A 24704-nucleotide genomic window follows, 5' to 3' on the forward strand; every position below is an offset into this window, starting at 1 on the left:
TGCACGGGAGGCTTGGGTCACCCGGGCCAGCTGCCGAGGGGGGGCCTGCAAATGGCCCTCAGCTCCTCACCCAGGCTGGCCACACCACCATTGGGGTGAGAGTCCCCGCTGGGGGGCATGGCCAGCCTGAAAACAGCCCTCAGCCCCTTACCCAGGCTGGCCAGGCACCCCAGCGGGGACCCTAACCCCATGGGGGTGTGACTGGCCTGCAAACTGTCCCAGCCCCTCGCCCAGGCCGGCACCATCCACAGTGGGCACCCCCACCCCAATAGGGGCATGGCCAGCCTTCAAAACACCACAGGCCCCTCGCCCAGGCCACCCCACACCCCAAGGAACCCCCACCCTGATCTGGGACACCCTTCAGGGCAAACCAGCTAGGGCCCCCCCCCACCCCCGTGCACCAGGCCTCTATCTATACTAATAAAAGGGTAATATGCTAATTAGACTGGGAGACTTTCCAGAAGACCTTCTGGACGTTCTTCTGGACAAAGCCATGGTGGCAGGGATGAGGTAGAGGCGGTTAGGGGCCAAGAGGGGAGGGCAGTTGTGGGTGATCAGGCCAGTGGCGGGGGGGGGGGCAGTTGGGGGTGAGTAGGCCAGCAGGGGGGGCCAGTTGGGGGCGAGCAGGCCATCAGTGGGGGTCAGTTGGGGGCAATCAGGCCAGTGGGGGGGGGCAGTTGGGGGTGAGCAGGCCAGCAGGGGGACAGTTGGGGGCTGGCAAGGGGAGCAGTTGGGGGTGATCAGGCTGGCGGAGGGGGGCAGTTGGGGGCAAACAGGCCAGTGTGTGGGGGGGTAGTTGGGGGAGAGCAGGCCATTAGGCAGAGTGGTTAGGGGCAATCAGGCAGGTGAGCGGTTAGGAGCTAGCAGTCCCGGATTGCGAGAGGGATGTCTGACCGCCGGTTTAGGCCCGATCCCTGTGGATCGGGCCTAAACCGGCAGTTGGATATCCCTCAAGGGGTCCCAGATTGGAGGGTGTAGGCCGGGCTGAGGGACACACCCTGTGCATGAATTTCATGCACCAGGCCACTAGTATATATATACATAATTGTTGATAGTTCATCATTGATGTTTCTATCTCTCCTTCTCCCTTCCTCTCTGAAATCAGTAAAAATATATTTTAAAAAGAAAAAACTATATAAATGGCAGCACACTGTATATATGACTTATTTTGACTCTCAATCATAAATCCTACTTTAAATATTACTTAATTTCATAGCTAGCTGTCTGACCTCCCTGACACAAACTTAAAAAAAAAATGCTCCAAAAAAGTATAAAAACCATATAATTCACACTTTCAAACACAAATAAAAATACAGAGAAAACTATAACACACATCTATGAACCTATTACTCTGATTTAACAAAGGTTAACATTTGCCACATTTCTTTTTAGTGTTCATCTCATCTTTCAGGAGAAGAAATACACATTTATTTATTTATTTTTATTATTTTTTTAAAATATGTTTTTAGCACTGGTCGATGTGGCTCAGTTGGTTGGGTGTTGGCCTGTGCATTGTTCTGGTTTGACTCCCAGTCAAGGCACATGGCTGGGTTGTGGGCTCGATCCCCAGTAAGGGGTGTGCAGGAGGTGGCTGATGGATGTTTCACTCTCATCACATATAAGTGAGATGATGTGATATTTTTCTCATGTTTCTCTCTTTCCCTCTTCCTTTGTCTCTCTCTATAAATCAATAAAAAAAAAATTTTAAAAATATGTTTTTATTGATTTTAGAGAGATAAGAAGGGAGAGGGAGAGAGAGAAACATCAACTAGCTGCCTCCTGCACGCCCCCTACTAGGAATCGAGCCTGCAACATAGGCATGTGCCCTGACAGGAATCAAACCTACACTTCTCAGTGCATGGGACAATGCTCAACCAACTGAGCAACACCAGCCAGAGCCACATTTCTTCCTTCCTTCCTTCCTTCCTTCCTTCCTTCCTTCCTTCCTTCCTTCCTTCCTTCCTTTCTCCTTCCTTCCTTCCTTCCTTCCTTCCTCCTTCCTTCCTTCCTTCCTTCCTTCCTTCCTTCCTTCCTTCCTCTTTCCTTCCTTCCTTCCTTCCTTCCTTCCTTCCTTCCTTCCTTCCTTCCTTCCTTCCTTCCTTCTTTCTTTCTTTCTTTCTTTCTTTCTTTCTTTCTTTCTTTCTTTCTTTCTTTCTTTCTTTCAAGAAATTAAAGCATTAGAGAGATACTACTTAAGTCCCAATGGCAGTCCCCAGTCCCGTTTCCCTCTCTCCCCATGAGATAACCACTATCTTAAAGTGGGTATGAAATCCTTCCCATCTGTTGTTATACTCTGACATATATTCATGTGTCCATAAACAACATACAACACTTCTTATGCTTTAAAACTTCACAGAGAAGATTGCACACTGTATGTATTGTTCTATAGCTTGCTTTTCTCACTCAGCAATGTGTTTTAACCCAGCCCCACTTTTCCCACTTTTAAGTTTTTCGCAAAAGTAACACAGTGGAAAAACCGGAAAGTCACTAATATACAGCATCCTCACAGGGGAAGGGTGCCAAGCCGATTTTCAGCTTCTAAAGAGCAGTCGTGGTGCATGTCTTTGTCTGTACTCCCTCCTCACCACTGGGCAGAGGGCAACACACCAGCAGGCACTTAACAAAACTTAATGAGTGAAGATTGGAACTCGACAAAACCCAGACCTCTGTTTTAAGCTAGACCTAAAAACTAGAGGCAAACACACCACATCTCAGAGAAACCTCATTGGCTAGGCAGAGCAAAGAATGCCACAGGGTATGCTGCAACGGAGACAAAAGAGCAAAAATCTCTGTCAAAACTCCATCAATCCCTTTAATAAAACCAACACCACAGAATGTACTGGCCTACCTGGTTTACGTAGTTGGAACAGTGCAAAAACCTTGGTAGGAAAAATCAACAGGTGTTTGCTTAGCACTAACAAATGAGCTAAAGCAAATACGGGAATATAACTATCCAATTTGAAACCAAGTGTTGGCACCTAATTCAGGTTCACACACCCACTTGATCCAAGTCTTCCAGAAAGGGGGATCTACAGTTTCAGTGATAATTTAGTATCTTCACTTACTTTATTAGTAAAACATATCCAGGCTAAGGACAGGTTGTAATGTACCTGCCCAAACAGGCTTGGACCATTACACCGAGGTACTATCAGATTCATTAATATTATGAAAAAATGACCAAATGATAGAGAAGGCATCTACATAATTCAAGTGACTAGACACTTTTCTCAACTTCATTTAATGCTAAGAAGAGTTCTTTGACTTTAACAAACACTTTTTTTTTCCTTTTTTTTTTAGGGAGAGTGAAAAGGAGGGAGGGCGGTGTGGGGGGCGAGGGAGAGGGAAAGACACAGACATTGATGTGAGGTCTGGGACTGAACCTGTAATCCAGGTACATGCCCTTGACCAGGAATTGAACCTGCAACCCTTTGGTGCTCTATTCACTGAGAAACACTGGCCAGGGCCAAACACATTTTTAAAAATCCTCACCTAAGGATATGTTGTAGTTTTTTAATTGATTAAAAACCAACAGAGAGGAAGGGGGCGCTAGAGAGGGCACACCCCAACCAGGGATCAAACCCGAAACCTAGGTATGTGCCCTGACCAAGAATTGAACTTGCCACCTTTTGGTGTATGGGACAATGCTCCACAACAAACAATTTTGCTTAAAGAGAGGGAAAAGCCCTTCCCAGAAAGATTGGATATGGGAAATGAGCCAGGCTCTGGCTCACACTCGTCGCTCCTCTTCCAAGTCTCATCCGCATCTTTTCACTGGAAGTCCACACCCTTGGATTGGTTGAGGTGCTTTGACAGAGGGTGTCTTAATCTTAGCAGAGATTGAGGGCGGGGGAAGGGGAAACAGTAGTAGAGAGAGCATGAACCAGGTGTCAATAAATCTGCAGTGTGATTTGTGGCAAGCCACCACCCCTCTCTGGCCTCAGTTTCCTCACCGGCTGTGGTCTTCCGAGTCAATTCTAAAATTTCATGACACTCAGATGTTCAGCAGCGCTGAAAGTGTTCACTCACTACTTTCAAAAACAAAAGCCCACCACCGGCACACCCCCCCCCCCACCAGACAGTAAAGCACCCCCCATTTCACCCACTCTTACCTAGGAATCTTGCTGGGTGTTAGTGGAGTGACATGAGTTGGAAATGGTAAGTTAAAACTTACCACTCAACTTCAGAACTGGTAAGGGCCTTAGAGCTCACTTAATCCAAACCTCTCATTTCATAAAGTAGAAAATCAAGCATGGAGTTTTAAATTTAAATTTGCCCTAAAATTTGGCTTTTTCTCTAAGCCAAGTCTTACAGATTACCTAAGCCAGAAACCTGGAAGTGACACCTCCTTAGTCCCTCCTTCTCCCTCACTCCCCAAATCCAGCGATTTACCAAGGCTACATTAGGTATTTTCAATCTTGACCTCTACTCACCATTGCCCTAGTCCAGTGGTCGGCAAACTGTGGCTCACGAGCCACATGGGGCTTGCGAGCCGCGGTTTGCTGCTCTGTTGACTAATGAGTTTGCCGACCACTGACCTAGACTCTCGATTCCAATAATTACAGGCTGTTGTTGTTCCTTGTGATTAAGCCCCTATCCCAGTGGTCGGCAAACTCATTAGTCAACAGAGCGGCAAATCGCGGTTCGCGAGCCGCATGTGGCTCGTGAGCCGCAGTTTGCTGACCACTGCCTAGTCTAAGCCTCTCCCTTTACTAACGGCAGTAGCCCCCTAAATATATTCACTCTGATTCCCAGCAGAGGTGCAGTAGTGGGTGGAAGAGTCAGGGGGGTGGAGGGAATCAAGTGTTTGGAAATGTGTAAGTGCATGTGAGAAGGGTAATTGTCCTAATAACTGGTGGGCCTTCCTGACATTTAGTGGACAAGGGCCAGAGATGCTAAGCATCCTATATTTCAATACAACACAGAATTAACCTACCCAAAACAGCAACCGTGTGTCCCCACCCCTAACTGTTGAAAACACTGGTCCAAGCCATTTTTCTCAAGGCACCCAGAATGATCTTACCTAATAATAGACAAACATGTAAATTGACCGTACCTCCGCTACGCCCACAGCCAATCAGAGTGAGTATGCAAATTAGAAGGCCAAAGATGGCAGCTGCCCAGCTGCTCCAGGCGTGAGTGGCCAGGTGGGGCAGGACGCCTGCTATGAGAGGGAGGGCAGGGGGCAAAGGGATCTATAGGAGCACAGTGCTGCAGCAAAGACAAGACTGATGACTCTGGAGTCTGAGTGAAGACGAAGATGGCAGACTCTGGCCAGAGTCTGCAGCAAAGACGAAGACGGCAGACTCCAGCCAGAGTCTGCAGCGAAGCAGCAAAAACGAACCGGCCAAAATCTACAGCGAAGACGAAGATGGCAGACTTTGGCCAGAGCGAAGATCTGGGTCCCAGGTGCCGGAGGAAAACCTGTGCTGGAAGCCAAGGGAAGGAAGGTCTATTGCATGAATCTCTTTGTGCAACGGGCCTCTAGTATTTTTATAAATGCAATCTGATCATGTCTCAGCCACCATCAACCATCTAATGGCATCCCACTGCTCTTGGGATAAAGATCAAAGTCCATAACTTGGCCTATTTTTCCAACCATGAAGTTCCTGGAAGACTCAGAGAATTTGGATTTTATTCTAACTATAAAAGAGAGGTGTGTAGAGAGCCATAAGAGAATCAGGAAAACCAATTAGGAAGCTACAGTAGTAGTTCAGACAAGAGAGGACTCAGATTGATCCATGATAGTAGGGGTAGAAGTGGTGAGAACTACTCAGATTCGAAATATATCTGAAGAGCCAACAGGATTTGCCGATTAGTTGGATGTGGCAGGAAGGGAAAGAGAGGAATAAAGACATTAGGATTTTTGGTCTGAGGAACTTGGTGAATGTTGGGACCATTAAGTGAGATGGAAAGAATAGCTTTGTGGGGAGGAGCGGGGGGAGAATAGCTTTGTGGGCACATGTGGAAATTGAGTTCTGTTTGGACATGTTAAGTGTGAGATGTGTTAATTGTTCAAGATCCATATGGCGAAAGCTTTCAGCACTAGAACTCAGGTTTCTTTCTTTTTTTTTTAATTTAATAAATCTTTATTGTTCAGATTATTACAATTGTTCCTCTTTTTTCCCCCCATAGCTCCCCTCCACCCGGTTCCCACCCCACCCTCTGCCCTTACCTCCCCGCCACTGTCCTCATCCACAGGTATACGACCTTTGTCCAGACTCTTCCCGCACCCCCCACACCCCTTTCCCCCTGAGAATTGTCAGTCCACTCCCTTTCTATGCCCCTGATTCTATTATATTCACCAGTTTATTCTGTCCATCTGATTTTTAGATTCACTTGTTGATAGATATGTATTTGTTGTTCATAATTTTTATCTTTACCTTTTTCTTCTCCTTCCTCTTCTTAAAGAGTACCTTTCAGCATTTCATATAATACTGGTTTGGTGGTGATGAACTCCTTTAGCTTTTCCTTATCTGTGAAGCTCTTTATCTGACCTTCAATTCTGAATGATAGCTTTGCTGGGTAGAGTAATCTTGGTTGTAGGTTCTTGCTGTTCATCACTTTGAATATTTCTTGCCTTCACTCCCTGCATAGTTTCTGTTGAGAAATCAGCTCACAAGTCGTATGGATGCTCCCTTGTAGGTAATTAACTGTTTTTCTCTTGCTGCTTTAAGATTCTTTGTCTTTTGCTCTTGGCATTTTAATTATGATGTGTCTTGATGTGGTCTTCTTTGGATTCCTTTTGTTTGGGGTTCTCTGCGCTTCCTGGACTTGTAAGTCTATTTTTTTCACCAGGTGGGGGAAGTTTTCAGTCATTATTTCTTCAAATAGGTTTTCAGTATCTTGCTCTCTCTCTTCTTCTGGCACCCCCATAATTCTGATGTTGGTACGCTTGAAGTTGTCCCAGAGGCTCCTTACACTATCTTCATATTTTTGAATTCTTTTTTCTTTTTGCTTTTCCGGTTGGGTGTTTTTTGCTTCTTTGTATTTCAAATCTTTGACTTGATTCTTGCATTCCTCTAGTCTGCTGTTAGGTCTCTGTATAATATTTTTTATTTCAGTCAGTGTATGTTTAATTTCTAGTTGGTCCTTTTTCATATCCTCGAGGGTCTCGCTAAATTTATCGGCCTTTTCTAGGAAATTCTTGAAAAACCTTATAACCGTGGTTTTGAACTCTATATCCAGTCATTTGTTTTCCTCAATTTCTTTCGTTTGTGATCTGTTTCTTTGTCTCCGCATTTTCGCTGCTTCCCTGAGTTGGCAGAGTAGCTTTGTGTGCTAGGTGTCCTATATGGCCCAGTGGCTCAGCCTCCCCAGTTACCTGAGGTGGACACTCTTGGTGCACCTCTTTGTGGGCTGTGTGTACAGCCTTGTTGTAGTTAAGTCTTGATTGTTGTTGGTATCACTGGGAGGATTGACCTCTAGGCCAATTGGCTGTGAGGATCAGCTGTGTCTATGCTGGGAGAACTTCTGTGCTGGAGACAGCCTTATGAGACAAGACTTGCAAAATTGCAAAAGCCTCTGTGCTCAACTTGGATGGGGCAGAGTCTCAGGGCTGAGCAGACAGCCTTGGCTTCCTGTCAGCCCTGCCCTATGAGGCCCCTGGGTCTCAGTGTCCCTCGGTAATCGCTGCAAGCACCTCTGAGAGAAAGCTGTCCTTTAGTTTTGCCTGCTTCCAGACAGTCCAGTTTCTTCCCCAATGAATCTGGATTCCCAGATTCTCACCCGGAACTGGAGTTCAGCACAGTCGGGAGCTTCCATCTTCCTCCCGCTGGAGAAAGCCAGTGGCACACTCAGCAGTCAGTCCTCTCTGCGTGCACTTGCACGCGCACCTCCGGACCTCTGCCTTTCGTGGCTCCCCTGAGTTTCCGTGCACTCCTCTCTTTTCCAGACTCCCCCCGTATGAGTCTGGGTCCCCAGGGTCTCGCCCGAAACTGGGGTTCAGTGCAGTCAGAACTGGAGTTCAGCGCAGTCGGGAGCTTCCGCCTTCCTCCCGCTAGAGAAAGCCAGTGGCACACTCAGTAGTCAGTCCTCTCTGTGCACACTTACGTGCGCGCCTCTAGACCACTGCCTTTTGTGGCTCCCCTGAGTTTCCGTGCACTCTTCTCTTTTCCCAACAGTCCAGACTCCCCCTGTATGAGTCTGGGACCCCAGGGTCTTGCCTGGAACTGGGGTTCAGTGCAGTTGGGAGCTTTCGTCTCTCTCCCGCTAGAGAAAGCTAGCCAGGCACTGAACCGTCCATCTTCTCCACGCACGTGTCTCCGTACCTCAGTCTTTTGCTGCTCCTCTGAGTCTCAGTGTGCTTTTCTCTTTCCTTCTAGTTGTAGAATTTCTACTCAGCCAGCTTTCCTGTGGTTCTGGATGATGTCCGTTCTGTCTTTTAGCTGTAGTTTTGAAATTGTTGTGCGAGGCAGCAGTTTAGGTGTTCATCTATGCCGCCATCTTGGTTTCTCTCTCAGAACGCAGGTTTCTTTCACTCAATTCAGGACTCTTTTCTCAGGGGTTCTTAAAGTGCAGCTCCCAGATCAGCAGCAGCAGTCCCACTTGGGAAACTCAACTTTTCAGGTCCTCCCTTACAACCTCTGAATCTGAAACTCTGGAAGTGGGGCTTGGCAATCTATGTTTTAACAAGCTCTCCTGGGGACTCACTAGGGTTTGAGAATCTCTGCTCAAAAGTATACTCCTCATGGCTAAAGAACACCTGACACCACAACTGTCCCACATTAGGCTTCTTGGTGCCTCTATAAACCCTCTACCTAATTAAAAATAGGTTGGGTTTCTTTTTCCACCTGAGATTCATTGGGGGCTCCAGATACACTACTGATCATAGTTTTTCAATTCTAGTTTCAGAAACTAGAGCAAGGGGGAAAATAAATAAAAACAGGACATACTGTGATTACAACTATCCTAGCCTATATAATAAAGAGGTAATATGCAAATTAACCCTCATGCCCTCACAAGATGGCTGCCTACGACCAGGCTGGCAGGGGGGTTAGTGAGTGACGACTAAACGACTGAACAAGCAGGCTACATGGGGCAACCAGGCTGGCAGGGGGTTAGTGAGGGACGACCAAATGACTGAATAGTAGGCTGCATGGGGCGACCAGGCCAACAGGGGGGGTTAGTGAGGGACGACCAAACAACTGAACAGCAGGCTGCATGGGGTGACCAGGCTGGCAGGGGGACAGTTGGGAGCGACCAGACCAGTGGGGGGGCAGTTAGGAGCAACCAGGCTGGCAGAGGGGGACAGTTGGGGGTGACCAAGCAGGCAGGGGGTGGGGCCAGTAAGAGGCGACCAGGCCGGCGGGGGGGGGGGGCAGTTAGGAGCGACCAGGATGGTGGGGGGGTGCAGTTGGGGGCGACCAAGCTGGCAGGGGGGCGACCTGGCTGGCAGCAGGGTGCAGTTAGGGGCAATCAGGCCAGCATGCAGAGGCAGTGAGGGGCGATTAGTCCGGCAGGAGGAGGGCAGTTAGGGGCGACCAGGCAGGCAGGCAGGTGAGCGATTAGGAGCCAGCAGTCCAGGATTGTGAGAGGGATGTCCCAGATTGGAGAGGGTGCAGGCTGGGCTGAGGGGACCCCCCTCCCATGCACAAATTTCATGCACCTGGCCTCTAGTATATAATAATAAAAGTGTAATATGTAAGTCGACCGAATGACTGAACAGCAGAACAACCATCTGGACAACCTTCTGGATGACCACACTATGACACACAATGGCGCCAGGCCAGCCAAGGCAGGTGCAATGTGATTGTCAGGGGGCCCTGCCATCGCTCCATAATCGCCCCACAGAGGGAGGTCCAGGCTACCGGCCGGTGAGGCGATCGATCAGGGGATGGGGGTGGGGGCTCCGTGATCACCCCAAAGTGGGAGGCCCAGGCCACCCTCTGCATGGCAATCAATCACAGAGCCCTGGCCAGGTGGGTGGGGCCTCCCGCTGCTGGGCAATCAATTGCAGAGCCCCGCAATCAATTGCCCCACAGAGGGAGGCCCAGGCCACTGGCCAGCAACGCTGTGGCAGTGTGCAGGCCAGCCAGCAATCGCCCCACAGAGGGAGGCCCAGGCCAGCCAAGCAATCACACCACATACCTGTCGCCTGCAGAGGGAGGCAACCGGTGGTGGGGGGGTGGGCAGGGCAGCACCACACAGATGGCAAGCAGTGGCAGCGGCAGGGGCAGGGCCAGTTGCCGGCAGCCGGGGGAAGGAAAGCCCCAATAGGCCCTGATTGCTGGCCAGGCCTAGGGACCCTACCCAAGGGGTCCTGGATTGTGAGAGGGCACAGGCTGGGCTGAGTGACACCCCCCACCCCATGCATGAATTTCGTGCACTGAGCCTCTAGTTATTTTCATAACAGCTAGTATTATTGAGTACCTCTTTCTATGCATTACCTCATTTAACCCTCATAATAGCCTTATGGGTTAAATACTCTATCCCCATTTTACAGATGAGCAGACTAGGCACAGAGATTAAGTAACTTACCCAAAGTCGCACAAGTAGAAAGTAGCAGAGCTTGGATTTGAACTTGGGCAGTAAGTTCTTTCTTTCTTTTTCTTTTTTGACATAAACATTGTGGGAGTTTAAGATGTACAATGCATTGGCTTGCTACATTTATATATTGTAATTGATTACCACTAAAATGTTAGCTAACACCTCTACCATGTCACATAATTATCATTTCTTTTTTGTGCTGAGAACAATAAGATCTAGTCTCTTAGCAACTTCAAAGTTTTGTTGACTATAATCACTATGCTGTGCGTTAGATCTCCAGGATTTATTTATCTACTAGCTGCAAGCTTCCACATAGTGAATGCTGCCTCCTATCTTCCCAGGACTACTTGATATATTTAGTACACTGGGCTCCAAGGACACGACAATATGGTGGTAAAGACCTGGGAGGGGGGAGGGTAAGGGGTTGGGAGGAGGGGGATAAAGGAGGGGAAAATGGGAGACATCTGTAAAACTATCAAGAATTAAAAAAAAAAAAGTACACTGGGCTCTTATGAATAACTCAGAGAACTTAAAAAGGTGTTTAATTTGCCCTGGCCAGGTGATTCAGTTAACTCAGTTAGTTGGAGCTTTGTCCCCGGCACCAAAAGGTTACGGGATTGTTTCCGGGTTAAGGCACATACCCAGGTTGCAGGTTCAATACCTGGTCAGGGCATATAAAGGCATATCAATAAAGGCATATTCTCGGATGAGAATTAAAAAAATAAAAAAATAAAACAAGGCCTAGCTGGTTTTGCTCAGTGGATAGAACGCTGGCCTGCGGACTGAAGGGTCCCGAGTTCAATTCCGGTCAAGGGCACATGACCGGGTTGCAAGCTTGATCCCCAGTAGGGGGTGTGCAGTGCAGGAAGCAGCTGATCAATGATTCTCTCTCATCATTGATGTTTCTCTCTCTCTCTCCCACTCCCTTCCTTTCTGAAACTATACATATATATTTTTAAATAAAATATAATAAAGAGAAGATTAATTCTATCAAGTTACCATAAGACACAGCAATTCCACGCCTACATATACTTAATACATTGTGGACGGATCACGAGAATTCTCGTGTTTTCTATTCTAAGGCTTGTGGCCAATCATACTTTAAAAAGATATTAGCTTGTAAGAACATGTAATAAATAACTTCAAAATGCAATGGGTATTTAATTTTAAAGCGTGCCTTTAACATTTATGTAAAACGTTTTGTACTCATTCAGTAGAAACTTATTTGGCCACTGGGTAAAGCTAGCAATAAAACTACTGGTCCGCAATGTGTTAAAAGAGAAACATACATCCACACAAAAACCTGCTCATGAATTTCACAGCATTATTCATAATAGCCAAAAAGTGGAAACAACCCAAATGTCCATTAACTGATGAATGGATAAACAAAATGAGATATATCCATACAATGGAATATTATTTAGCCATAAAAAGGATGAGCCTTGAAAACATGCTTAATAAACATGCTTAATAAATCAAGAAAGGTCTCATATTATATTATTCCATTTAAATGAAATAGATAAATCAAACAGAAAGATTAGTGGTTGCCAGGGGCAGGGGTTTGGGGGTTTGGGGTGTGGGAAGGCGTATGGAGAGTGACTACTAATAGATATGGGGTTTCTTTTTGGGTGGTAAAAATGTTCTGAAGTTAGTGATGATGGTTTTACAAAACCATCCAAGAATTTTTATGGTATGTGAATTGTATCTCAGTAAATCTGTTTTGAAAAGGATGCTTAATTCATTGTGAACTTAGGCTGTTTTACTAAATAAAATTCCTATTTGTTATCGTGAACGTTGCCAGATCTTAATCAAAGAAACTGAAAGTAACCTGCCATCACTGAAGTTTTACCTTTCAATTTGCAGAGAGGGGTAAACTAGTTTCACTTCTAGGTATTAATGGACCTCGACCTATGTCATTTTACCACCAAGGAGAAAGTTTTTCTTCACTCAGACCGAAAGAGTACAAATGCAAAAATTCTATGCTTGAGAAAATGCCCTCATATTTTCCTTAAATCAAAGCACTTACTGTCTCAAAGTAGTTTTCTCCCACAACCAGGGGCTCAAGGGGCTTCCTTGCTAAAAGCACACAACTAAATAAAATTCCCCTTCAACAAGCAAGTACTAAAAACTATTATGAATTGTGGCAACACTTTAATGCCTTAAGATAAACAATGAATATAAATACCTTGTGCTGGGGTAAGGATCTGGGAAACATTCTTTTAAATGTTTTATTGGCTCTGACAATAACAGTAATAGTGAAAACCAGTATTTACTGAGCAACTATAATGTGCTAAATAAACACTGTCCCTGGCTCTTTACAAACAGGGTGTTTAATTTGGTCCTCACAGTAACCCTGAGGAAAGTATTGTTATCCTCTTTTCATAGACAAGGAAACTGAGGCCTAGAGAGATTGAGCAAATCATCTGTCCCTCATTGTACAGGTAAGAGTCCAAATAGTACCCCAAGTCTTTCTGAACTCAAATGGTTTCTCCTGTCCCTCTCTACATTCCTCTTCAAAATGAAAAAGCCAGAAACTTGTAGAAACTAAAGAGACACCCCCCTTTCTATCTTACACAAGTAGTGCTTTGAAAAAGGTGACTATTCCTGTAGTCCAAAAGAGGAAATATAGAAAACAAAAGACTGTTAATAACAACTAGCAGTCAATAGGCACAAAATACCATGCCATGTCCCACATTTAACAGTTTCCCCATTGATTCTGCTTATAGCCTTAGGATGTCAAAATTTAATAACTCACTATGGAAAACCCCAGAGAACAACAGTTAGTGAGGTTGGAGAGCTCACTAGATCAGGAAGGAAAAGGAATCAGTTGGCAGGAAGTAGTGTTTATCTAAAAACATGAAAGTCTTTAGCATTAATATTAACACTGTAATTCCACAGCACTTTAAGTTGAAGCTATCTCTGCATTCCTTTGTATTATTTTAATATTTTATTACTAAAAGCTGATTCCCACTCTATTCTCTATATGTCTAATAGGATCCTAAATAAAATAAGACTGTTATATAGACACCACTGACCTTCTTTACTCTTTTGCAGTATTAAAAAAAAAAAAAAAAAAAAAAAAAAAGCCACAGTTCAAAGGATTATCCCAGAATCAATTAGGAAAGGTAGCATGTGGGGCACAACATGAATTTCATCATCAAGTAGACTGTAGCTGGCAGAAATCTTGAATTCACAATTGAAACATACACTTTGTCCTTATACTTCTCAGGACTCTGCCCAAAGCAAATTGAAACTGTAAACCAACAGCAGATTGATGGATGTACAATTGCTAAGCATTTCAACATACACCAAAAGTGGGGTGGGGAGGAAGTAGCTAAACAACTGAAGAATGAGAAAACTTAGTGCATGAAAAAAATTTTTGCACAAAAAGAACATCACAATGCATGGGGGTAAGGAGTCACATGGGGTTGAACAAATCCTTAGAAAATGCCAAAGAAATAACCTCGATTGTTGGGTCACCCTGCAATACTTCCTAATGGGAAAGGGCCAACTCAAGATGAAATAAGGTCAAGCTTGAGAATTTTCCTCACTTCTCTACCTCCCCCACACCTCCCGCCGGTCCCAAGCTCCCAGCAGAACCTTGTGGGAGTCCAGGAAAAATACTCGTACGTGCTGAATTGGAGGAGTAGGGAAGGGGCCATCCTCCTGTAAACAACCACCTGTACGTGTGGAGACCCCCAAGAGGGAGTTGTGTTTAAAGTAAGAAGCAGCTCTGGGGATGGCCCTCCTAACCCAGGACGGGCACTGGCTACTCACCCAACTCCACAGTCCTTCACGTCCGGACTCAGCCACCTCCAGGCTGAGGGCAGCCCCTCCCGATCCCTCCGCCCCCAGATCCGGTCTGCTCCCACTCCCAGCCACCCGCAAAGTCCACTGCCTGCTCTTCTGCCTGACAGCTGCCCTGCCACCGCCAAGCAGTTCCAGCTCACCCAGCCCAGGTTGCCAAAATAGCCTCCCGGGGTCGGTGGCGCTCCAGGCCCGCGGGATTTAGGGCTTGGGATCTGGAAGGGTTTGTCCGATCCCCTCTTCCACTCAGCGTCCTGGGCTCACCTCCCCGGCAGCTTGGCGCTCCTCTTCCAAAACTGCTTGCTATTCTCGGCAGCCATTGCTCGGGCCCAGGGAAGGCCTTCTAGGCGGGCCAGGGGGGTACCCGGCGAGATGCCCCCAGGATCCCGCAATCGGAGGGCCAACCCAGGCCGCTTCCCCGCCGCCGGTCAACGGCTCCCAGCTCCTGGGAGCGCCATTTTGGATGTGGGCATCCCCCCATCCAGCGCCGCTGCCATTGGCGGGCTGCCCGGCCGTGGTTGGACGAACCAATCAGGAGCCAGAATCCTGTAGGCCGCTGAAGCCGAACAGTGACGTCAAGGGCTGGGCACACAGGTGGACGGGAAGGCGGTGCTTGGACAGCAAGGAGGCGGGGCTGAAAGTTCCTCACCCCTAGAGAGGGAAAGAAGCAGGTAAAGGACCTATGGGGAGGATGGGGTACTGTTTTCTTTTGAGGGGAATGAGATCCTTGCATCTAATATGTTTGGAAAAAGAGAGCACATGTATTATATACATAAGTCTTGACCTAAAACTTAACGACACCTCTGGTTATTAGCCTCCGCTTTTCCTTTTCCTTTGTACCCGGGATTTTTTGTTTGTTTGGTTGGTTGGTTGGTTGGTTGGCTGGGGTTTTGCTTGTTTGTATGTTTGTTTGTTTGTTTTAAATCTGTGACGGAAGACCCATAGGATCGATAGGCCGAGGTTGGTAACGGTTCACGTGAGTAACGGTTGGATCGCAAGTCTCTCTGTTAATTGAACGCTATTGAAGGCCTTGTGCTGTGAGTGAAATTCGAATGATCTACTGCCTGTTTCAACCAGTAACTGTCGCTTTCTGACTATGAGAACCAGATGCTGACAAACAGTATTCAGGAAATGTTCTTATTTTATTCATCCGATTCAGACTACCAAGTAATGTTTCTTGTGAGGACATCGTATATCTCCATGTCATGAATCACAAAGATTAAGGCTATGTCCCCTAACAGACTTAATTTCTCTTATTAACCTATTATAAATCTTTCACTCTTGAATTTAAGTCCAGTTTTGACTCAGAATGAGATTTAATATAAGCATTTTGAATCCTTTGAATGTCGTGACTGTGTTTTTTGCTCTTTTCCAGTTGCTGTGGTTATATTCCAGGGTTTAGGGGGTGGGCAGGAAGCACACACCAGTCCAGCGTAGTTTCTGTTCCAACAAAGGACTGCGGAGGGGGCTTGTCCTCCACGCTGCTGACAGCTACCACGTGTCCTTTCTATATTGGAGGACACCTAAGGACCCCCTGTCTAAAAAGGACCTTCTTTTACATGCCCTCCAATAACCTCTTTCTACATAGGCATTACCCCCCTTTTCCAGCTTCTTTTGCCCCCTAATTTCACCATCATGGGATTGTATGAAAAGGGCTTTTTTTACTTTTCCTGGACCTTACATGTTTTTATAGACTTTTATCTCATCTCAGATAGTTACCTTTTATGGGCATTTAATCCTTTTTTAAAAACTCTTATCCTTTCAATCTTATCGTTTCATCATTTATCTGTCTTTCTTTAGCTGTTCTTTTTCTTGCAATACAGTGACCAGCACCACACACTGAACTCCAAGAAGGGTTTTCTGAGGTTTTGTTGAAGCAGATGTTTTGTCTTTATTACTGGCATTTTGGACTTTACAAGATCTGATGATATCTTGACGGAATAATCTATAGAGACTTCTAGATTCCTTTCCTCAGTTGTAACTGGCAGTTCAGAGTTCATTAGCTTAGAGGTGTCATCAGAACTGTCTCCCACCATGTGAGCTGTCTCACACTTGTCCGTGTGGCAAGTCACCTGTCACTTCCTAGCCTCCTCACACAGCTTTACAAATGTTCCAGCAGAGCTCCCCATTGATTTGCTATTTCACATGTGGAAAGCAGAGTATAATTTGTGTACCAAAAAATGTCTCACAGTATTCCCTTTTCTTAATGTTTTATGATATATTAAATAACGCAGATTCCCTGGGGATACTGTTAACAGTGTTCAACCCAAAGAAGCCCTATTATTCCTCTTCTCTGTTTTCGACATCTAAGCCAGTTTCCCATCCAAGATTTTAAAAAATCACTCAAGTCATCTAGCAATAACTTAGTAAATAGACTTTATCAGGGAAGTTGAGATTGTTGTGACTTCTCTCACCACCACTATGACCACCCAAATCTAAACCAACCAACAACCTGACAGCAGCCTCCTATAGGACTCCCTGCTTCCACTCCTGCCCCCTTAGTCTATTCCCCACACAGCAGCCAGAGAGAGCCTTTTAAATTCTCAGAGCACATCACTCCTCTAGGCGCAATACCTTGAAATGACATAAAATCACACTTAGCATAAAATCCAAGCTCCTGCCCTAACCGGTTTGGCTCAGTGGATAGAGCGTTGGCCTGCGGACTCAAGGGTCCCAGGTTTGATTCCGGTCAAGGGCATGTACCTTGGTTGCAGGCACATACCCAGTAGGGAGTGTGCAGGAGGCAGCTGACCGATGTTTCTCTCTCATCAATGTTTCTAACTCTCTATCCCTCTCCCTTCCTCTCCGTAAAAAAAAAAAAAAAAAAAAAATCAATAAAATATATTAAAAAAAAAAATCCAAGCTCCTTAAAGACACTATGTGATTTGGTTCCACTCTCTTCCTTGTTTAATCTGTCTGCTCCAACCGCACTTATTGGTCTTTTTGCTGTTCCTCAAACACTCCAAGCGTGTTCCTACCTCAAGGCCTTTGCATTAGCCATGTCCTCCTCTTCTCCTAAGTATCTGGGTGATTTCATTTCATGCAGGTATATTCCCAAATATCTTCACCTTGTGGAGGCCCTCTGTGACCACCCATCTTAAATAGCGGGCTCCACCACCCTATTTTTCCTTAAAGCACTGTCACCGCCTGCTATATTACGTACTTGTGTGTTGTCCATCTCCATCCCCTAGAATGTAAACTCACTAAGGCAGGGATTGTGTCTGTTTTGTTCTCTGCTATAACCCTAGTACCTAGAATAGTGCTTGGCATATGGTAGGTGCTTAATATTTATTGAGTGAGATAATGGAGAGTATAAATTATTGTTATCTTTTGGTTTTATGTTGTTCATGCCCGTTTTTTTGTTGGAAAGGATTACAGAAAATGTTTTCTAACCCTCCAGTAGGATGTGTCCACTTGACCAAAGATTCTATAAGCTTGCCTATACTCTTGGTTGAAGAATAGTCTTCCTCTTTTGGGAAAGATTGTCCTCTTCAAACTCCTTTGTAGCTTTAGAGCAGTGGTTCTCAACCTTCCTAATGCCGCAACCCTTTAATACAGTTCCTCATGTTGTGGTGACCCCCAACCATAAAATTATTTTTGTTGCTACTTCATAACTGTAATTTTGCTACTGTTATGAATTGTAATGTAAATATCTGTGTTTTCCAATGGTCTTAGGTGACCCTGCTAGTGGTTCTCAACCTGTGGGTCTCGACCCACAGGTTGAGAACAGCTGCTGTAGAGCCTAAGATTCATTAACAGTAGCAAAATTACAGTTATGAAGTAGCAACAAAAATAATTTTATGGTTGGGGGTCACCACAACATGAGGAACTGTATTAAAGGGTCGCGGCATTAGGAAGGTTGAGAACCACTGCTTTAGAAGAATGAACCTGTACCTGGAATGATGAGGGAAAGAAGCCACCACCTAGCCAGGAGATCAATGGAGTCAACCCTATTCATCAAAGGGTGTTAGGTGTGGCAACCAGATCACCCTCACACCAAACTCTGCCCCACTAGAGGTAAACTTCATCCGTTTGAGTTTCCCGGGTGGTGCTTGGAACATTTTTGATGGAGGCTCTAGTGGCAGGTATTTTCTGGACCACTAGACAAGTGATTCTCAGACTTTAATATATATGTCAGTCACCTGGAGATCATGTTAAAAGCCTAGATTCTGATTCAGTAAGTTTTGGGTGGAGCCTAAAATTTTGCATTTCTAACAAGCTCCCAGGTGACAATGACGCTGCTGCTCTGTGGACCTCACTTTGTAGATCTTTTGTTACTAGAACAGTGTGGCCTGTAATCCTTGAATTTATCTCAAGGGTGTCATTATTTTGAAACTTTAAATCGCAGACTCTCAATGTGGTCCTGCCTGCAAATTTTTACTTTTCCTTCCTTAATTTCATATTCACTCAAAGGAGAGTAAAACAACTTAGGTTAGGGCAAAGCAGAGTAAAAGGGATGAGCTATGTATGGGTTAAATTGAACTCAAAAGAAGTGGGTATATTCCAATTCTTAGAGAAGAGATAAGTTCTAAGGCCTTCAGGAAAAGAAAGAAAGGCCTGAAGAACAGTAGAGAGAAAATTTCAGAGCTTGAGCTCCATGGGGAAGATAGAATCGAGAAAAAAGCCTTTGGACTTGTTACCAACTATTACTTAGCTACTGGCAGACTCTAACCTCAGCAAAGGATTGGAGTGGACCTTGTGATGAGAGGAAGGATTAAGACAGTAGAGCAAGACGCAGCTCTCACAAAGCACTGCAGAATGTTGGACAGCCCAAGGGATGAGTCAAGCTGGGATCTAAGAGAAGGGAGCTTTTTTGATAGCTAAGCAAACACTAGGAAGAGCCAAATGAGAGAGATCGCTTATATGATAGAAGGCAAAGAGATAAGAAAAAAAAAAAAGACTGAAGAAGCAAGAAGTTATTGGAGTAAAGAGAGGAAGTAGAGAGTGGTTAGACTTGGGGGTGAGGGTGGATGGAGGGAAGATTAATAATTTTTTTTCTTGCCCTAGCCAGTTTGGCTCAGGGGCTAGAGTATCGGTCTGTGGACTGAAGGATCATGGGTTCAGTTCCGGTCAGGGACACATGCCTGGGTTGCGGGCTCAATCCCCAGTAGGGGATATGCAGGAGGCAGCCAATCAGTGGTTCTCTCTCATCATTGATGTTTCTATCTCTCTCTCTCCCTCTCTTTCCTCTCTGAGATCAATAAAAATATATATGTATATATTTTTAATTTTCTTTCTTATGAATTTATTCTAAGAAAATAAATCAAAAGGAGACGGGGTGAAGCTCTGTGTATAAAGATGTTCCTTGCCTTGTAACCAATAATAAACAGGAGGAAACTGAAAGGAATATAAAAGTTTAAACATGAGGCAGTAGTTTTACAAATTATGCTGTGTAGTTTGTAATCTTGAACCATGCTATGCCATTAAAATATGTAAATTTGAATGCTACATAGCACATCAAAAATGTTTATGAGATGATGCATGGAGGGGTGCAGAATGCACAATGTCTTTGCCTGATTTCAATAAAAATATATGGGTTTTGTCAAACACTAGAAGAAAACATTTAAAAAAAGCAAATTTTGTTAGATGGTAGAATTATACATCTTTTCTGGAATTTTTCTTTAATGCTACTACTTCTTAAATTATTATGAACTATATGTTACACAATAAACCAGGGACTGGTAAACTAGAGGGTCAGACAGTAAATATTATCAGCTTTGCAGGCTCTACAATCTCTGATACAACTACTCAACTCTGCTGTTGAAGCATGAAAGCAACCATAGCAATATGAAAATAAACTAGTGTGGCTGTGTTCCAATAAAACTTTATTGGTGGGCATGAAAATTTTATGTAATTTTCACATCTCATGAAATCTTCTTTTAATTTTTTCAACAATAAAAAATAAAAATGTAGCCCTGGTCAGGTAACTCAGTTGGTTAGAGGGTTCTCCCAGTATGCCAAAGTTGTGGGTTTTGATCCCTGGTCAGGGCACATACAAGAAGCAACCAATCTATACTAATAAAAGAGAAACACGCAAATTGACTGTCACTCCGCTATGCCCACCAGCCAATCAGGATTGAGTATGCAAATTAACCCAACAAAGATGGAGGTGGCCATGGACCTGGAGCGAGCAGGAGGCTTGAGTTGCCCCGGGTGACGGAGGAAGCCAAGCTTCCCGCCCGCCCTGGCCGCCACTGAAGGAGGGGCTGGGAGCCTGGGTCACCGGGAGGTGTGGCCAGCCTGAAAACAGCCCTCAGCCCCTTACCCAGGCTGGCCACACCCCCATTAGGTAAGGGTCCCCTCTGGGGGGGCTTGGCCAGCCTGCAAACAGCCATCGGCCCCTCACCCAGGCTGGCCAGGCACCCCAGTGGAGACCCCCACCCTGAAGGGGGTGTGGCCAGCCTGAAAACAGCCCTCAGCCCCTCACCCAGGCTGGCCATGCCCCCCCAGCAGGGACCCTCACCCCATGGGGTTGTGGCCGGCCTGCAAACCACCACAGGCCCCTTGCCAGACTGTCCCATGCCCCAAGGGAACCCCCACCCTGATCCAGGACACCCTTCAGGACAAACCAGCTGGCCCCCACCTGTGCACCAGGCCTCTATCTATACTAATAAAAGGGTAATATGCTAATTAGTCTGGGAGACCTTCCAGGAGACCTTCCGGACATTCTTTTGGACAAAGCCATGGTGGCAAGGCTGAGGTAGAGGCAGTTAGAGGCCAAGAGGGGAGGGCAGTTGTGGGTGATCAGGCCAGTGAGGGGGGGCCATTGGGGGTAATCAGGCCAGTGGGGGTGGGGGACAGTTGGGGGTTATCAGGACAGTGGGGGGGGAGTTTGGGGTGAGCAGGCCAGCAGGGGGGCATTTGGGGTGAGCACGCTGGCACAGGGGGCAGTTGGGGGTGATCAGGCTGGTGGGGGGGCATTTGGGGGCGAGCAGGCCAGTGGCAGGGTCAGTTGGGGGCAAGCAGGCTGGCAGGCAGAGTGGTTAGGGGCAATCAGGCAGGCAGGCAGGCAGGTGAGCAGTTAGGAGCCAGCAGTCCCGGATTGTGAGAGGGATGTCCGACTGCCGGTTTCGGCCCAATCCCTGTAAACCGGCAGTAGGACATCCTTTGAGGGGTCCCAGATTGGAGAGGGTGCAGGCCGGGCTGAGGGACACCCGCCCCCCTGAGCATGAATTTCGTGCACCGGGCCATTAGTCCTATATAATAAATGGCTAATATGCAAATTGTCCCCTCGACTGGGAGTTCAGCCAGGGGGCAGGGCTGACTGGCCAATGCCCATGGCCCTTCCCCCCATCCTACCTCACCCTTGATGGCCCCCACCCTGATTGGGGGCAGGACTGGCCGGCCAATGCCCATGGCCCCTCCCCCCATCCTACCCCACCCTTGATTGCCCCCCCACCCTGATTGGGGGCAGGGCTGGCCGGCCAACCTCCTGCATCCCCTCCCCACAGCTGGCCCGGCCCGATAGGTCCTGATTGCAGTGGGCCAGCCAGACCCCACCCATGCACAAATTCATGCACCAGGCCTCTAGTGAATGCATAAATAAGTGGAACAACAAATCAGTCAATCTCTCTCTCTCTCTCTCTCTCTCTCTCTCCCTCCCCCGACCCCGCCCTTCCTCTCTCTTTAAAATCAATAAATTTTTTTAAAATGTAAAAACCATTCTTAGCTAACAGGCCATACAAAAACAGATTTGGCTCATAGGTGGCAGTTTGCCAACCCCTAACGAATAAAGAATAAATAACATATAAAACAAGGTTAAGAAGCAAAAAAAAAATCTTATGGTACAATTAAAGTCCCCTTTTGCCTCTCCTTGATCCCCTTCCCCTCCTCTCTTCAGTGGAAGCCACAATCCTGAGTTGTGTGCTTAGCATTCTCATGCATGTTGTAGACTTTCACGACATATGTGCATATCCATAAACAACATGTTTTTCATGTTTTGAAACTTTAAAATAGCATCACACTGTACATATGCTTCAGCAACTGGCTTTCTTCACTCAGCATTCTGTTGATGCATGACGCTGTAGTTTACTTAAATGCAATATAGTTTTCCAGTATGTGAATATTCTTCAATTGTTGTGCCCAGTTATTTTTATTTCAAACAGTGCCCAGTTAACATTCTTTTCCAATTACCATGCACAAAATCTTCTCTAATGCAGCCTTTTTCAAAATACAATTTGTCAACTATTGGAGAATTGTCTGAAATTTAAAGGCTGGTACCTTCAATGAATTAGAGTAGACAGGAATAGAAAAGATCAGAGTGTTGTTGCATGCATGTGGATAGGAATAGTTTTGTAAAATTTTTGTTTCAACTTTATATAGACATACATTTGTGTGTATGTGTTTCTGTGTGTACTTGGTTGTAATTAAAGTATATTTCTTAATAAGAGGTTTTGTTGGAAAGTTTAAAAACCACTGCTTTAAGGCACCTAGATGCCCTGGTTGGTTTGTTTCAGTGGATAGAGCATCAGCCTGCAGACTGAAGGACCCTGGGTTTGATTCCGGTCAAGGGCACATGCCTCAGTTGCAGGCTCAATCCCCCAAGTTTTAACCCTAATCAATCTGCCAGAGGCTTTGAACTAAATTTTGTGTGTTGGCTCCTTAAAAAGGTGCCTATTTCTCTAGCAAACCTCTGTCTCTCCCTGACAGAATCCTTGCTGATTTTCACAGCCAGATGTTATGTGGGTGCTTCTTAACTCCAGTGCTCTGGGCTGGGGAGCCTCCCCTGAGACTCCCATACTTCTCAGGGGGAACCCCCTGCAGCTTCTCAGGCTATACAGTCACTTTGGAACCTCAGCCACTGCCTGTGGGAGCAGGGCCAGCCCTTTTTGCCCTTCTTACCAGTGTGGCTTCTTCTGTAAATCCTTGGTTATAAGACTTCTCCTGAGTTAATCTTCAGTTGGTTATTCAGAATGGTTGTTCTATAATTTAGTTGTAATTGCAGTTTTGTCCTGGGAGGAGGTGAGTGTATCTTCCACCTACTTTGCCAATATCTTGGATGTCCTCATCCTCTTGTTTTTCTTTATGTTTTTTCAGCTATGTTTGTAACCATAAATAATATATTGTTTATATTAATGATATTATATTGTATCTATTCTTCTGTTGCTTGTTTCTTTTAACCAACATTATGGTGTTGAGATTTACCCATGTCATTGAGTGTAGCTATAGTTCAGTCATTTCACTGCTGTATAATACTCCATTTTCTAAATAGCACAGTTTATCCATGTTATTATTGATTGGCATTTAGTTGTTTCATGTTTTGTGCTACTATGGACTCTGCTGCTATGAACATTTGTATCCATGTCTCCTGGTTAAGTGGACAAGTAGAAAGGTTTCTCTAGGACAGTGGTCAGCAAACTCATTAGTCAACAGAGCCAAATATCAACAGTACAACGATTGAAATTTCTTTTGAGAGCCAAATTTTTTAAACTTAAACTTTTTCTAACGCCACTTCTTCAAAATAGATTTGCCCAGGCCGTGGTATTTTGTGGAAGAACCACACTCAAGGGGCCAAAGAGCCACATGTGGCTCACGAGCCGCAGTTTGCCGACCATGGCTCTAGGATATTGATGTGTTGTTAGGAGTGGACTTGCTGGTCTGGAATGTATACATATATTAAACTTTGCAAAATAGAACCCAGTAGTTTTTCAAAATGGTTGTATTACTTCCTTATTCCACCTGCTTGGGATGAGAGTTCCATTTTCATTTCCTAGAACATGGTTTCAACAGTAAATAAAAATTGGGGCAGGAGGTGGGGAGTTGTTTCAAAGCCAGGTTCTTTAAGAACAAAATTGGGTTGAACATGAGGCAGGAAAGTAGAACCTTTAGTACCTGGTCAGTCACTTATAAGTCTTTCTTTTTTCCTTCCTACTTTCCTTCCTTTCTTGCATAACTGTACATGATACTAATTCAAAATGTACAAATAAGTATATAGTAGGTTGAATGGTGATCACCCAAAATAAGATATGTCCACATTGAAATCCCTGAAACATGTGAATATTGCCTTATTTGGAAAAAGGGTTTTGTGGATATAATTAAGTTAAGAATTTTGAGAAGAGATCATCCTGGTTTACTCAGTGGACCATAAATCCAATGATAAGTGTCCTTATAAGAGAGCAGACACAGACAGAAAAGGAGGAGGCAATGTGACCATGAGGACAGAGAGTGATGAAGCCACAAGCCAAGGAATGCCTGAAGCCACCAGGACCCAGAAGAGGCAAGGAAAGATTCTCCTCGAAAGCCTTCAGAGGGAGTGTGACCCTGCCAACACTTTCATTTTGGTATTCCTGCTTCCGGAACTGTGAGAGATCAAATTGCTGTTGTTTTATGCCACCAAATTTGTGGCAATTTGTTGTAGCAGTTCTAGGAGAGTTGGTCTCCCTCCATCCCTGGCCCATAGCCACCCATTTTTC

At 45.5% G+C, this 24704-nt stretch overlaps 2 protein-coding genes across 3 annotated transcripts in view; one reads left to right on the forward strand and one right to left on the reverse strand.

Moving 5' to 3' along the window:
* Nucleotides 1–14760, reverse strand: part of TBC1D22B (TBC1 domain family member 22B) — a 76577-nt gene extending 61817 nt beyond the window's left edge. For both annotated transcript variants that reach the window (XM_080666478.1, XM_080666479.1), the window contains exon 1: nt 14557–14760. In XM_080666478.1, coding sequence (XP_080522604.1) covers nt 14557–14612 — 56 coding nt within the window. In that variant the 5' untranslated portion in view covers nt 14613–14760. The remainder of the gene's footprint in view (nt 1–14556) is intronic.
* A 128-nt stretch (nt 14761–14888) lies between these two features.
* TMEM217B (transmembrane protein 217B) overlaps nt 14889–24704 on the forward strand; it is a 65387-nt gene continuing 55571 nt past the window's right edge. Inside the window, exon 1 of the mRNA XM_080666481.1 lies at nt 14889–14963. The gene's annotated coding sequence lies outside the window, so the exon portion shown is untranslated. The remainder of the gene's footprint in view (nt 14964–24704) is intronic.

Source organism: Plecotus auritus (assembly GCF_963455305.1).
Source record: "Plecotus auritus genome assembly, chromosome: 4".
Taxonomy (NCBI): domain Eukaryota; kingdom Metazoa; phylum Chordata; class Mammalia; order Chiroptera; family Vespertilionidae; genus Plecotus; species Plecotus auritus.